Source organism: Leptonychotes weddellii, chromosome 1 (assembly GCF_054177405.1).
Source record: "Leptonychotes weddellii isolate Sample4059 chromosome 1, ASM5417740v2, whole genome shotgun sequence".
In the NCBI taxonomy this organism is placed as follows: Eukaryota; Metazoa; Chordata; class Mammalia; order Carnivora; family Phocidae; genus Leptonychotes; species Leptonychotes weddellii.
In genome coordinates, this window is record NC_138369.1 from 129,514,265 (window position 1) to 129,529,459 (window position 15,195).

General features: G+C 36.9%; 1 protein-coding gene across 1 annotated transcript in view; it reads left to right on the forward strand.

The window, feature by feature from the left end:
- The window catches only part of OSBPL11 (oxysterol binding protein like 11), an 88,139-nt gene that overhangs the window by 66,654 nt on the left and 6,290 nt on the right, over positions 1–15,195 (forward strand). The window contains exon 11 of the mRNA XM_006738411.3: positions 5,915–6,097. Coding sequence (XP_006738474.2) covers positions 5,915–6,097 — 183 coding nt within the window. The remainder of the gene's footprint in view (positions 1–5,914; positions 6,098–15,195) is intronic.

A 15,195-nucleotide genomic window follows, 5' to 3' on the forward strand; every position in this document is an offset into this window, starting at 1 on the left:
GGTGCTGACAGTTTTAAGTGGTCATAACCAAAGTACACTCCCTCCAGCCATGTATGAGACCTTCAACTGCATATAGCTATTTTACTTTTTCATTCTTAGACAGCTGGTACTTAACAATTTTAGAAGTGGAAAAAAAGATTGATTGGTTCCGAGACATTGAATGGGCCTTTAAAAATACAGATTTCAAAATACTAAAGCAGACAATTAAAACACACACATATTACGCAAAGAGAACCACTAGACATTGTCAGAATAGTCACCTTTTACCCTTAGAGAAGGTATTGTTATGGTTAACACTTTGCTTTGTGTGTCTCTACTTACTCCTCTCATTATAGTAATCACAGGATTCAAACCTTACAACCAGCAGGGGCTTCAGACGTCACTAGATCAACATTTACTAGGTGCATATATCCCTTTGCAACATGCCTGATAACTGATCTGTTCAGTCTGTGTTCAAACGTTTATTATTCACACAAAACTCACAGTGTGTGAGGGGCAAGCAGCCCATTCAGACTCCTTATTTATATATTTATATAAAGTTAGAGCTGAAGTCTGTACCCCTGTAACATTCTTGCCTTGGTGAAAGTATTCCTCATTCTATCTATATGCTTGAGTAGAATACTTAGGGAAAACAACTACAGGGATAAATCTTCTAAAGCCAGCACTATCTTATTGTCAGTGACACTAAGGTAATTCTTAGTGGCCTGTTGTTTATTTTTTTCTCATAAGTATTATTTTCTGGATAAGGAGACATGGAGTGATTTTAGTTGTCTTTTTGCAAACTATTTCTGGTTCCTGAAACTTCATTCTGAGAGTATGTGTATGTGCATATGTGTGTGTTACTTGAAATCCTACAGGACTCATATTACCTGTAAAAACATTTGTTTTAAAAAAAAACGTTATTTATACACAAACTTATTCTCTTGATTGAATTGTCTTATTTCCCCCAACATGGCTGTAAGCTTTTTGATAGAACTGTCCTGTTTTGGGCTTTCTGTTCCATCTGTACAGTGCTATGTACGTAGTAAGTGATCTGAAAATTTTTTGCATATTTTTCTTTGGAAAGATTAGGTGTGAGTTTCTCTCTTCTTGGGGATAGAATCTAGTCCACCCTACCAAATGGTACCTGTTCCTTTAATATATTACTCCTTTAATATATTACTGGTTAATCTCTTAGATCTGATTTTTTTAGAGCTTCACTCAGTTGATATCCCATTTCCTCCTCTAGGAGAGCCCTGCAGAGGTTTGAAAACAGCTGTTCCAGGCTCTCTTCATTTTTCTCTTCTTGGAGTTTAACATCTTCATTTCTTTGACAGTCATTCTTAATGACATGAAGAACTAAGAAGGTAGTTTTGGCATTAGGATGTTCTGCTCAGTGCCAAATAGTTGATAGTGAGATGAAAATACTAGAGCCACAGGCAAGAGTAAATCAGTGGATTTTTTTTTTTCATATTAAACTTGTAGTTTTATTCAGATTTGATTTTAACAAATGTGTCGGGGAGAGAGCCCACAGGAAAGGGTGAAGCCCATGGAGGCAGGGCCCTCCCAGATGCCTGAGGAGGGGGCAGGTCCCCTCCCTTCTCCTCCTCTTCCCTCCCCAGCTAAAGGTATTTGGGGAGAGACATAGGCATAAATCAGTGGATATTAACAACATGGGTGCCAGCTGCTGGGGCAGTGGGGGTCAGCCTCTCGGGGGACACTGACGCCTGTAAACACCAACAGGTACAGAAAGTTGTGTTGGAATGTTTAATTGGAGCTAAACTAAAACTCCAACCCAAGTCACGGTACCTTTTTTTTTTTTTTAACTTTAAATTAAGTATGTTTATCTGTATTCCTGTTCAGTCCTTGACATTTGAGTATATCTCTTAACCCTGATAGAAGAATACAATATACTATTTTGCTGACAAATCTGATCTTTATTCTGCAGGCAGTGGGGAGCCAATTAAAATTTTAAGCATGGAAGTGATATATGTTATTACTTTTATCTTTTATTTTGAAGTCATTTCGAACCTACAGAAGAGTTGTACAAACTCTCATATACCCTTTGCCTAGTTGCTAGCATTTTGCTTCATTAGCTTTATCAAAATCTCTTTTTCACTCTCTATATACATATTGTTATCACTATTATTATTCCTTAAATATTTGAGAGTTAAAGACCTCCTGACACTTGAAAATATTTTAGTCTGGGGGCGCGCCTGAGTGGCTCAGTCAGTTAAGCAGCTGACTCTTGATTTCGACTCAGGTCATGATTTCAGGGTCCCGGGCTTGAGCCCCGTGTCAGGCTCCTTGCTCAGCAGTGAGTCTGCTTGAGGATTCTCTCTCCCTCTCCCTCTGTCCCTCCCCACACTTGCACGCAGGTGCACTCCCTCCCTCCCCCCCAAATAAATATAAATCTTTTTTAAAAAACAAAATATTTTAGTCTGAATTTCCTAAGAATAAGGAAATTCTCTTATACAATCACAGAATGGTTGTCAGATTCAAGAAATTTAACATTATGTTAAATTCATGCATTCATGTCATTGTTATGTCTCTTTAGTCTTCTGGAATGTTTCCATTGCCTTTCTTTGTCTCTTACGACAATGACAGGTCAATTTTATAGAATGCTTCTCAGTTTGGGTTTGTCTTTTTTTCTTTTTAGGCTCAGGTTATGCATTTTTGACAAGAATACCTTAAGCAATTTTGTGTCTGGAAATGATATATTTTAAGTATTTATTTCTAAAAAGACCTGTCTAGTGGCAGGTGAAGAATAGACTGGGGGGCAAAGGGAATGGAGAGAGATTAGAAAAAGGGAGACTGCTTAGACCTTCAGAGTTGACCCTTTAAGCACTAACTAACAGGATGGCATCTAAGATAGCTTTGGATAATATTTACTGCCAGTAATAAACTCTAAAACATAAGTGTTTGAAACAGCAATTTATTATCTTTCACAGTTTTGTGGACTGACTAGGCTCAGTTGGGTGATTCTAACATGATGTCCTTCATGTTGGTTGAGGCTTCAGCCATCTAAGGGCCTGACCGAACTAGATATCCAGGGTTAGCTCACTCGTGTGGGAGAAGGCAAAAGATCTGGCTATGGACCAAGAGCCCAGCTGGGACTGTCATTCAGAGGGCCCACATGTGGCCTTCCTGCATGACTGAAGCTTCTTCCACCTTGACAGCTAGATTCCTAGAGGAGGCATCTACCAGTATTCTGAAAGCCTTATTGGTTGATACCTGGTTTTCATATTTTGACTTTTTGAAGACCCCTAATAATTTTCAGTAGACATTCTCATTTTTGTTAATGGTCAGTCATCGTATTTGCTCTCTTGTTTATTTCAATTTCTTACTTAAATTGGCTTCTTTTCCCCTTTCATACCCTTTACCTCTCCACAGGACACACTCATTTGATTTTTCTGTCACTTAGAAGTACTTATCTTTTTTCTAACATAGTCTCTGTCTTTCCTTTGCATCCACATATACACTCTTTCCATAACTCTTGACGGATACTGTTAGCTGACTCTAAACTTTCCACATTTTTCCATATTGATCTCTCCCAAGACCAGTGGTTTCATCTAATTTCTCATTTAAAAGATTCCTATTAGAAATAGACTTTTCCATTTTTGATATCTTTTCTTTTTTGATTTTATAGAATGTTATAATGAAGGCTTTCTTTCATGCCTTTATCAATGGCTGTGCCTCCCTCCTCAGACAGCCTCGTTTTTTACTGCTATCTGCAGTCAGAGCAGACACATGATCTGCTGTCTGCATTTGATATAAATATATTATCTTTCACTTGTCTTCCCTTACTCCCTCATTTTCCACAACTCTCTCTGATGCAGCCAGGTGAGCCTACTTAACTATTCCTCAGGTCCATGTCTATCTCCTGGTCCCATTTTCCACACTCACTTTAGGATGATGATGATTTTATAAAATCATCCTAAAGCGAGGTGTGAATTATCAATATAGATAAATAGATACAGCACTCTATCTATCTATCTATCTAATGGTATGATATTAAGATTATGTGAACTGTGTGCCAAGTGACACACTTTCCTGCATACTGGCGGTACGGTATAGAAAGACTACCTCTGCCTTCAAGAAGCTTTCCATGTAGTATTAGAATCCAGCACCCTATCTTTGGAAACCATTTGTAAGGCTTTTAGGAAAAATATCATATATAACAGTTAAAAACAGTCTATTATTATAATGATCATAGCAGTGGAAAAGGGATTAGATAATGATTATACCTGAAAAGAAAATTTAATTCCAACTCAGGTTAAAGTAAAAAAAAGAAACATGGTGCTCAACATATTTCTCATTGTCTGATAAAGGAAGCCTACCACTTTTTCAAGAGAGACAAACTGTTTTCCTGGTATTAAAATTTAAAGGGATTTGTTGCAGGTATCCTTACGTAGTGGCATTTAGAAACATAAATAGGCAAGAAACCCGTCAGAGTGGAATTATTTAAGTTCCTATGCTTTGAAGTATAACTGAGTTCCCATCTGTACTATAGTCAAGCAGACTTGTAGCCATGGTGTTCTTTGTGTCCAGTGAGCTGTCATTACACATAACTTTGGTTTTGGATGTTTGGTTTGCTTTTGGATTCCAAATCCCTCTTACCCCAATCTCCAAAATCTGGTTCATAGATCATTTACTTATTGGCCCCTGTATCTCTGCCTTGAGTTCTGAGTTTACAGACCTTTAATTAACTTCTCCTGATTGATAACAATGGATAGGCTCCCTAAATTTCACTGTGTCTTTCTGGTTCCTAGGCCCTTGGCTTACAGCTGACAAATACTGCTTAGGCTTCCTGTAGCTTGAACCACTGGGCTTTGGTCGGATTGCCTTTGGAATCCAGATAAACCACAATCACTGGCGCACTGATTAGACCCTAACATTTGCCCACTATTCTCTAAGTTCTGGACCTCTATCTTATCTGACGCTGTTGTTATTTATGTTCTATGGTGAACACAAAATGCTTCATTAAAAATATTTAGACCTGGGGGCACCTGGGTGGCTCAGTTGGTTAAGTGGCTGCCTTCAGCTCAGATCATGATCCTGGAGTCCCGGGATCGAGCCCCACATCGGGCTCCCTGTGCAGCAGGGAGTCTGCTTCTCCCTCTGACCCTCCCCCCTCTTGTGCTCTCTCTCACTTTCTCTCTCTCAAATAAATGAATAAAATCTTAAAAAAAAAAATTAGACTTGTTTATTCCGATCTTCATTTGAGCTGTATCCTGTCTGTTGATAAACTAGTCAGATAACTTACTCCTCATTAAACTTTCAACAACAATAGTGTTTGAGTTCTCTTGCAGTTCTGTGTTGATGATGATAATTTTTGTATACTGGTACTCTTTTAATTTTTCTATTTTGGCAAGAGAATATTAAATTTTTTTATTTATTTTTTCAATTTTTCTGCCTCTTACTGGTTTAGTTGGTTTCTATATTTAATTTAAGATTAGGCTTATGTGATTTTGTACAGAATTGATATATCCAGAACTTCAAATATAGGGACTCCAAACTTTTAAGTAAATAGGACTAGTTTTTTTAAAAACGTTAAATTATAATGTTGTAACCTTTTAAAACTGTAATACAAAAGAAATGTTAATATTTTTCATATTTCTATTTAGTTTTAATATTATAGTTTTGTTTGGAGCAAGCATTTAAAGATCACACCTTGTGATCATTTATGGTAACTTAGTCTCTAGTTTGAGTCCCAGTATTCTTTCTAAAAGATTAAAGTTGACGTTATTTGAAAAAATTATCTAGTAAGCTGTCATGGGATTTACAGAGTTTGACTTTGGCACTGACAAATTTAAGTGAGCTATATAACCAATTTAAACAGAATTCAGAAAGTATGTTTTTAGGTTTCAGAATACTAAGAAACAAGCCTAATTTCACTTATTAGAGCATATTTTTATTTCTTACCTGCTTCTAGGGTTACAGGTGAAGTAAAGCACAACATCACCAATACTGTGGTATGCAGAGTGCAAGGCGAATGGAATAGTGTTCTTGAGTTCACTTACAGCAATGGAGAGACAAAGTATGTGGACCTGACTAAATTGGCAGTAACAAAGAAAAGAGTAAGACCTCTGGAGAAGCAAGATCCATTTGAATCCAGGTATGTCACCCTCACACCCATCCAGGAAAGAGTCTGAAGCTCTGGATCTTAATCTAAGTCTTTTCACTAGTTTCAGCCTTGGGCAAGTCACTTCACCAGTTTGCAGTCAAAGGATTACTAATCCTTATCATAAAAACTCTTACAAATTATTAACAAAAAGACAGATGCCTCAACAGAAAAATGGGCAAAGAACATAAAGAGGCAGTTCAAAAGTAGAAAAAAAATGCCCACTAAGAATGAAAAACTATTCAATGTAATTAGAATTCAAAGAAATATAAATTAAACAATAAATTAGTTTTTAAAATAATACCTCTTTTGAGAAAACATGAGCAAATAGGCATTTTCATACTGCTGGTTAGAAGATAAATTGGTACAACCTCACTAGAGGGTATTTTGGCAATTTATGAAGTTTCCTAGATGTGTTCATAGTGGTTGCTTCGAGAGAGGAGTACTGGGATCTAGGATAGGAAAGAGACTTAACCTTTCAGAGAGTCTTTCCCACCCCTTTTTAAAAGATTTTATTTATTTATTTGAGAGAGAGAACAAGCAGAGAGGAAGGACAGAGAGAGGGGGAGAAGCAGACTCCCCGCTAAGCAGGGAGCCTGACATGGGACTTGATCCCAGGACCCTGGGATCATGACCTGGGCTGAAGGCAGACGCTTAACTGACTGAGTCACCCAGGTGCCCCATAGAATCCCCCTTGAACTGTTTAAATTTTTATCTTGTGGAAGTATTGCTGTTATCAATTTAAAAAAGAAAAAGGGAAATAAAAGGAAGCATTAAACATCTTAAGATCATATAAACAGAACTAAACCATTTATAATTGTGTGTGTAAAGGAATTAAATACCCATTAACCAAAGACTCAGATTGTATCAAGAAACAAAACAGTAGTGATTGGGGAGAAGTTTTCTTCTAGGGATTTATCTGAAAGGAGAGGTTTTGTTTTTTTTTTTAAAGATTTTATTTATTTATTTATTTGACAGAGAGAGACACAGCGAGAGAGGGAACATAAGCAGGGGGAGTGGGGGAGGGAGAAGCAGGCTTCCCGCCGAGCAGGGAGCCCGATGTGGGACTCGATCCCAGGATCCCGGGATCATGACCTGAGCCGAAGGCAGACGCTTAACGACTGAGCCACCCAGGCGCCCATGAAAGGAGAGGTTTTTTAATTTTAATTCCAGTGTAGTTAACGTAGAATGTGAGATTAGTTTTGGGTGTCCAATACAGTGATTCAAAAGGAGAGGTTCTTCAGGTTTGGTCTGGGGACCCCCAGCTGTCCTTGAGATTTTCAGGAGGTTTGCAAGTTCAATTTTATTTTCATAATAATGCTAAGATGTTATTTGCTCTTTCAGTCTGTTGGCACTTGTGTTGGTGGCCCATAAGCAGTGGTGGGTAGCACTGCTGGTCTCAGCACTAATCAAGGCAGTGACACACAACTCTACAGTCATTGTATTCTTCACTGCCCATGTACTTGCATTTTTTTAAGATGCCAGGTTGTTTTGGGTTTTTTTGTTTTTAATGTCCTTTGAAAAGCAGTACCGGGGCACCTCGGTGGCATAGTTGAGCCTCCGACTCTTGGTTTTGGCTCAGGTCATGATGTCAGGATCGTGAGACTGAGCCCAGTGTTGGGCTGGGCTGGCACTTGGCATGGAGTCTGCTTGAGATTCTCTCTCCCTCTCCCTCTGCCCCACTCACTCATGCTCGTGCACGCTCGCTTGCTCTCAATAAAAACAAATCTTAAAAAGGAAAAAAAATGAGTACAGACTGTTAGTTTTATTAAATCTGTACAATTGAGTACCCATCTTTTTAATATTCTACATGACAGATTGGTAGTACACATAAAGCACCAGTGGTAGATACTGAGAAGTATGGTGGTTATCTGGAGGAAAAGCACTTGTGCAGTTGTTGGAGTTACAAGCTGAACTAATTGCTCTTTTCATAAACAATATTTCTGCTTAAAAGAATGATTGGCGGGGCACCTGGGTGGCTCAGTCAGTTAAGTGTCTGCCTTGAGCTCAGGTCATGATCCCAGGGTCCTGGAATGGAGCCCCACGTCAGACTCCCTTCTCAGTGGGGAGCCTGCTTCTCCATCTGCCACTTCCCCTGCTTGTGTTCTCTCTCTCTCTCTTTCAGATAAATAAATAAAAACTTAAAAAAAATTTTTTTTAATTAAAAAAAATGATTGGCAAACCATGACTTCTAATTTCAGTATTGGGCAGACATTTTTCTTATAAATGAATGACATGAACGTGACACTTCAAGGAAAACAATTGACAGTATTTTTTGCTAATAATAAAATTTAAATGGAAACAATGTAGGATTGACCTAAATGTGAAACCTGAAACCATAGAAATCCTAGAAGAGAGAGCACAGGCAGTAATTTCTCTGACATCAGCTATAGCAACATTTTTCTAGATATGTCTCCTGAGGTCAGGGAAATAAAAGCAAAAATAGACTATTGGGACTACATCAGAATAAAAAAAGTTTCTGCACAACAAAACTAAAAGGCAACCTACAGAATGGGAGAAGATATTTGCAAACGACATTTCCGATAAAGGGGTAGTATCCAAAATATATAAAGAACTGATAAAACAACAAGTGTTGGTGAGGATGTGAAGAAAAAGACACCCTCTTACACTGTTGGTGGGAATGCAAACTGGTGCAGCCACTTTGGAAAACAGTATGGAGGTTCCTCAAAAAATTAAAAATAGAACTGTCCTATGATCCAGTAATTGCACTACTGGTTATTTACCCCAAAATACAAAAACACTAATTCAAAGGGATACATGCCCCTGTATGTTTATAGCAGCACTATTTATAATAGCCAAACTATGGAAGCAGCCCAAGTGTCCATCAATAGATGAATGGATAAAGAAGATGTGGTACAGACACACACACACACACACACACACACACACAGGAATAGTACTCAGCCATAAAAAAGAATGAAATGTTGCCATTTGCAATGACATGGATGGAACTGGAGATTATAATGCTAAGCTAAATAAGTCAGAGAAAGACAAGTACCATATGATCTCATTTATATGTGGAATTTAACAAACAAAACACATGGAGAGAGAGAAAAAGAGAAGCAAACCACAAAACAGACTCTTAACTATAGAAAACAAACTGATGGTTCCCAGAGGGGGAGGTGGTGAGGGTTGGGAGAAATAGAGGATGGGGATTAAAGAGTAAAGCTACCATGATGAAAAAGTAAATAAAGTGAAAAAAATTTTAAAAAATAAAAAGAAGGGAGAGAAAATGGAAAGTAAATAAATAAATAGACGGAAACAACTTAAGTGTCTTAAGATGAATGGATAAGAAAATGTAGTATATAGGGTGCCTGGCTGGCTGAGTTGGAAGAGCATGCGACTCTTGATCTTGGGGTTATAAGTTTGAGCCCCATGTGTGGGGTCAAGATAACTAAAAAAATTTTTTTTAACTTAAAAAAAAGTTGTAGTATATATATACAATAGAATTATATTCAACCGTAAAAAAGAAGGAAATCCTGCCATTTGTGACATGGATGGACCTTGACGGTATTATGCTAAATGAAATAAGTCAGAAAGACAAATACTGTATGATCTTACTTATATGTACAATCTAGGCAAAATAAAAACCTCATGGAAAATAGATCAGATTTGAGGTTACCAGAGTTGGGGGTTGGGGAGTGGAAGAATTGGATAAGGGTGATCAAAAGGTACAAACTTCCAGTCGTAAGATAAACAAGTACTAGGGGATGTAATGTACAATATGATGACTACAGTTAACATTGCTGGTGGTATATTTGAAAGTTGTTAAAAGAGTAGATCCTAGGAACTCTAATCACAAGGGAGAAAAAACTTTTTTCTTTTGTATTTATATGTAATGATGGCTGTTAACTAAACTCAGTTTGGTAGCTATTTCACAGTATATGTAAGTCAAGTTATTATGCTGTACCTCTTAAACTTAAATAACAGTGCTGTATGTCAATTGTATCTCAGTTAAATTGGAAAAACTATTTAAGCTCAAGGCAAAAATCAGAATTTTGGAAAACTTGTATCTGCTACCTGAGTGTGAAAGCTTCCCAAGTAGAGGGTTTTCTGATGAAATTGGTGGTGATAGTAATGAATGTGATTTTTTTTATATTACATAATAAAATGTCAACATCTGAAAGATCATTTTTCAAGTGAACAATGTATGATATTACAAAATCATTCAAGATCCATTCAAAAATCCAGTCAAGATGAATGGATAAAGAAGATGTGATATATATAATGGAATATTACTCAGCCATCAAAAAAATGAAATCTTGCCATTTGCAATGATGTGGATGGAACTAGAGTGTATTACGCTAAGTGAAATAAGTCAGAGAAAGACAGATCCCATATGATCTCACTCATGTGGAATTTTTTTTTTTTTTAAGATTTTATTTATTTGACAGAGAGAGACACAGTGAGAGAGGGAACACAAGCAAGGGGGGTGGGAGAGGGAAAAGCAGGCTTCCTGCCGAGCAGGGAGCCCGATACGGGGCTTGATCCCAGGACCCTGGGATCATGACCTGAGCCTAAGGCAGATGATTAACAACTGAGCCACCCAGGCGCCCCTCATATGTGGAATTTAAGAAAGAAAACAGATGAACATATGGGAAGGGGAAAAAGAAAAAAAAGGAGAGAGGGAAACATGCCATAAGAGACTCTTAAAGATACAGAACAAACTGAGAGTTGATAGAGGAAGGTTGGTGGGCAGTGAGCTAGATGGGTGATGGGTATTAAGGAGGGCATTTGTTATGATGAGCACTGGGTATTGTATTTAAGTGATGAATCACTGAATTCTACTCCAGAAGCCAATATTGCACTGTGTGTTAACTACCTAAAATTTAAATTAAAAAAAAAAACAAACAAAAAACCCAGTCAAGATGCCAGTTAGACAATGAATCTCCATGTAGCACAGTATAAAAAAATTCATTGACATCTTTTGGTTTCCACACTGCAGGCAGCCTTTAAAAAACTACCACTTGGGGCTCCTGGGTGTCTCAGTTGGTTAAGTGTCCCAACTCGTGGTTTCGGCTCAGGTCACTATCTCAGGGTCATGAGATCGAGTCCCACATTGGGTTCTGCACAGCACAGAACCTGCTTAAGAGTCTCTAAATAAATAAAATAAATAAATAAGAATAAAAAAACTACCACCTGCTGAATTTAATATAATACCAAAGAATTGAATTACTTGAAAAATATGTTAAAATATTCTCTTTTCCAACTATGTATCTGTGTGAGGCCAGATTTTCTTAAGATTTATTTTTTTTTTAGAGAGAGAGTGCCACCAGTTTTGCCATTTATTCTCTGTGGATTTCCTTCGTCTGTTATTCTTCTTTTTTTCCTAAAGATTTTATTTATTTATTTTAGAGAGAGAGAGAGAGTGCACGTGAGGTGGGGGAAGGGACAGAGGGAGAGGGAGAGAGAGGATCTCAAGCAGACACTGAGCACAGAGCCTGATGTGGGGCTTGATCCCAGGACCCTAAGATCATGACCTGAGCAGAAACCAAGAGTCGGCCACTTACCCCACTGAGCCATCCAGGTATCCCTAGACTTTCTTTATATAATTTAATTAAAACAATATATCAGAACAGATTGAATGTAGAAAAAGTTATAAGAATCCAGCAGCTATTAAAACAGACAAATGTTTAAGAGATACTGTTGTATTCTCTTTGCTAAAATTTTATTAAGGATTTTTTATGTCTACATTCATGGGGGATATTGGTCTGTTGTTTTCTTTGAGGGAGTTTTTAACTACAGTTCAATATCTTTATAGGGATATTGAGGTTGTCTTTATTCTTGAGTGAAGGTTGGTAGTTTGTGTCTTTTAAGGAATTGATTCATCTAGTTTGTCAAATTTATTGGCATATAGTTTATAATATTCCCTTACTTTTCTTTTAATGTGTGTAGGATCTGTAGTGATGTCCCCACTTTCATTCTCTATGTTGGTAATATTTTCTTTTCCTAATCAATGGGATTAAAGGTTTTTATTAAGGATTAAAGGATTATTAATTTTACTCAAAGAACCAGCTTTTTGTTTCACTGCTTTTTGTCAATATTTCTATTTTGTTATTCATTGATTTCTGCTCTTTTTGTAATTTCCTCTTTTATGCTTACTTGATACATCATTTGCTCTTCCTTTTTCTAGTTTCTTAAAAGGGAAGCTTAGGTCAGGGATCAGCGAACTTTTCTATAAAAGGCCAGAGAGTAAGTATTTTAGGCCTATTAGGCCAGATAGTCTCTACCACAACTACTCAGCTCTGCCACTGAAGCATGAAAGCAGCCACAGATAATGAAAGGACAGATAGATACCACTATGTTACAGTAAAAATTTATTCACAAAAATGGACAGCCAACCATAGTTTGACCCCTCATTAGGCTGATTTTTCTTCTTTCCTGCTATAAATATTTAATATATTTCTAAGTCTGCTTTATCTATATCTCACAACTTTAGAACTTTTGATACGTGTTTTTTTTATTTTCCTTGTGATTTCTTTTTGGACTCATGAAGTTATTTAGTAATGTATTATTTAATTTCCAAATATTTGGAAATTTTCCAGTCATCTTCCCATTATTCATTTTTAATTTAACTTAATTTTGGCCAAAGGATATACTTGGTATGGTTTCAGTCCTTCAAATTTATTGAGATTTGTTTTATGACCCTGAATACATTCTGTCTTGGTAAATGTTTCATGTGCACTTGACAAGAATGTGTATTCTGTTGATGTTAAGTGACAGTATTCTATAAATATCAATTAGCTCAAGTGGGTTCATAGTATTTTTCTAGTACTCTGTGTTGTTACTAATTTTCTGTGTACTTGTTCCATTAGTTGAGATCAGTTACTGAAATTACCAATGTAACTGCATATTTCTCTTTGTAGTTCTCTAAGTCTTCATGTTATTTGAAGCTCTGTATTAGGGACATACACATTTGGGATTGTATGTCCTCTTGATACACTGAACCCTGATCATTATAAAATGACCTTCTTTATACCTCGCGATAGTTCTTGCTTTGAATTCTACTTTAATACTAAAATTGCCACTTAAAAACGTTATCAAGATGTATTTTACATATTATAAAACTCACCTGTTTCAAGTGTATAATTCAGTAATTTTTAGCAACTTTCTTGAGCAGTGCAGTCATCACCATAAATCAGCTTCACAGTCTTTATCCTCCCATACGATCCTCATTCCCATTTACAGCTAATGTCCATTCCATTCCTATCCCCAGTCTCAGGGAACGTACTTTTTGCCTATAAATTTGCCTTTTCTGGACACTTCAGATAAATGGAATCATATAATATGTGATATCTTGTGCCTGGCTTCTTTCACTTAGCATAATGTTTTTGAGGTTCATCTATGATATAACATGTATCTATAGTTCATTTTTTATATTGCTCAAAAGTATTCCATTGTATGGAAACACATTTTGTCTATCCATTCACCAGTTGATGGGCATTGCCAGTTTTGGACTATGATGATTAATACCACTATGAACATTATCGTTTGGGTGGATATGTTTTCATTTCTGTGGGTAAATATCTGAAATTGTAATTGCTGGGTTGTCTGGAGGTTTTACATTTAACTTTTCAGGAAACTGCCAAACTATTTTCCTAAATGTCTACACCATTTTACTTTCCTGCCAGCAATGTGTAAGTGTTCCAGTTCTCCACATCCTTATCAACATTTGTTATTGCCTACCTTATACCCATTATACCCCTTCTAGTTCATATGAAATAGTCTTATTATGGTTTTAATTCACATATTCCAAATGACTAATGATATTGAACATATTTTCAAGTGCTAATTAATTACCCATTTGTTTATCCTCTTTGGTGAAATGTGTGATTTTCTTCTTCTTGGGTTGCAGGAGTTCTTCGTGAATTCTGAATACAAATCCTTTATTGGATGTGTGTTTTGCAAGTATTTTCTCCTTGTCTGTTGCCCATTTTTAAATTTTCGTAGTGGGTTTTTTTCAGTATAGGTTTTTGTTTTTTTGAGATGAGATTATCGATGTTTTCTTTTACGGATTATGGTTTTGGTGTTGTATCTAAGAAATCTTTGCCTAACCCAGACTCAAAAGATTTTCTCCTATGTGTTCTTGTAAAAGTTTTCATATGTGGTAAGGGTCTGAGGTCCTCTTTTTGCTTGTAGATATCCATTTGTCCCAGCACCATTTGTTCAACAGACTGTTCTTTCTCCCAAAGAGTTGTCTTGGCAGTTTTCTTTTGCTTGGAGTTAGTTGAGCTTTCCTCCTCCTGCTGTGCCTATAAACTCTAGCCAGTGAGTTGGAGCACCCATAGGAATCCCCTCATTTATTTCCCTTCTCTCAGGAATCACCATCTTGTGCTGCCTTTTGCTCAGTATCTGCAGGCTCCATTGTTTCAATATATTTTGCTGGTTTCCTAGCTGATTAAAGGCAGAAGGGTTAAGTCTGGTCCCCATTATGTTGTCATGTGCAGAAGTAGAAGTTGTCTCTCTTACCTTTCATGAAGCTTTTAAAAAATTTATTTATCTTTTTGCTTATTATTTCCTGAGTTTCTTAAAAATAAAAATCTTACTTGGTAAAATACAAATTATTTATCCTTTCTGATGGTTGAGTAATATTCCATTGTATATATGGACCACATCTTCTTTATCCATTCATCTGTTGAAGGGCATCTCGGCTCCTTCCACAGTTTGGCTATTGTGGACATTGCTGCTATAAACATTGGGGTGCATATGGCCCTTCTTTTCACTACATCTGTGTCTTTGGGGTAAATGCCCAGTAGTGCAATTGCTGGGTCATAGGGTAGCTCTATTTTTAACTTTTTGAGGAACCTCCACACTTTTCCAGAGTGGCTATACCAACTTGCATTCCTACCAACAGTGTAAAAGGGTTCCCCTTTTGAACTGGAGGAGATTATGCTAAGTGAAATAAGTGAAGCAGAGAAAGTCAATTATATGTTTTCACTTACTTGTGGAACATAAGGAATAGCATGGAGGACATTAGGAGAAGGAAGGGAAAAATGAAGGTGGGGGGAATCAGAAGGGGAGATGAACCATGAGAGACTATGGACTCCGGGAAAAAAACTGAGGGTTTTAGA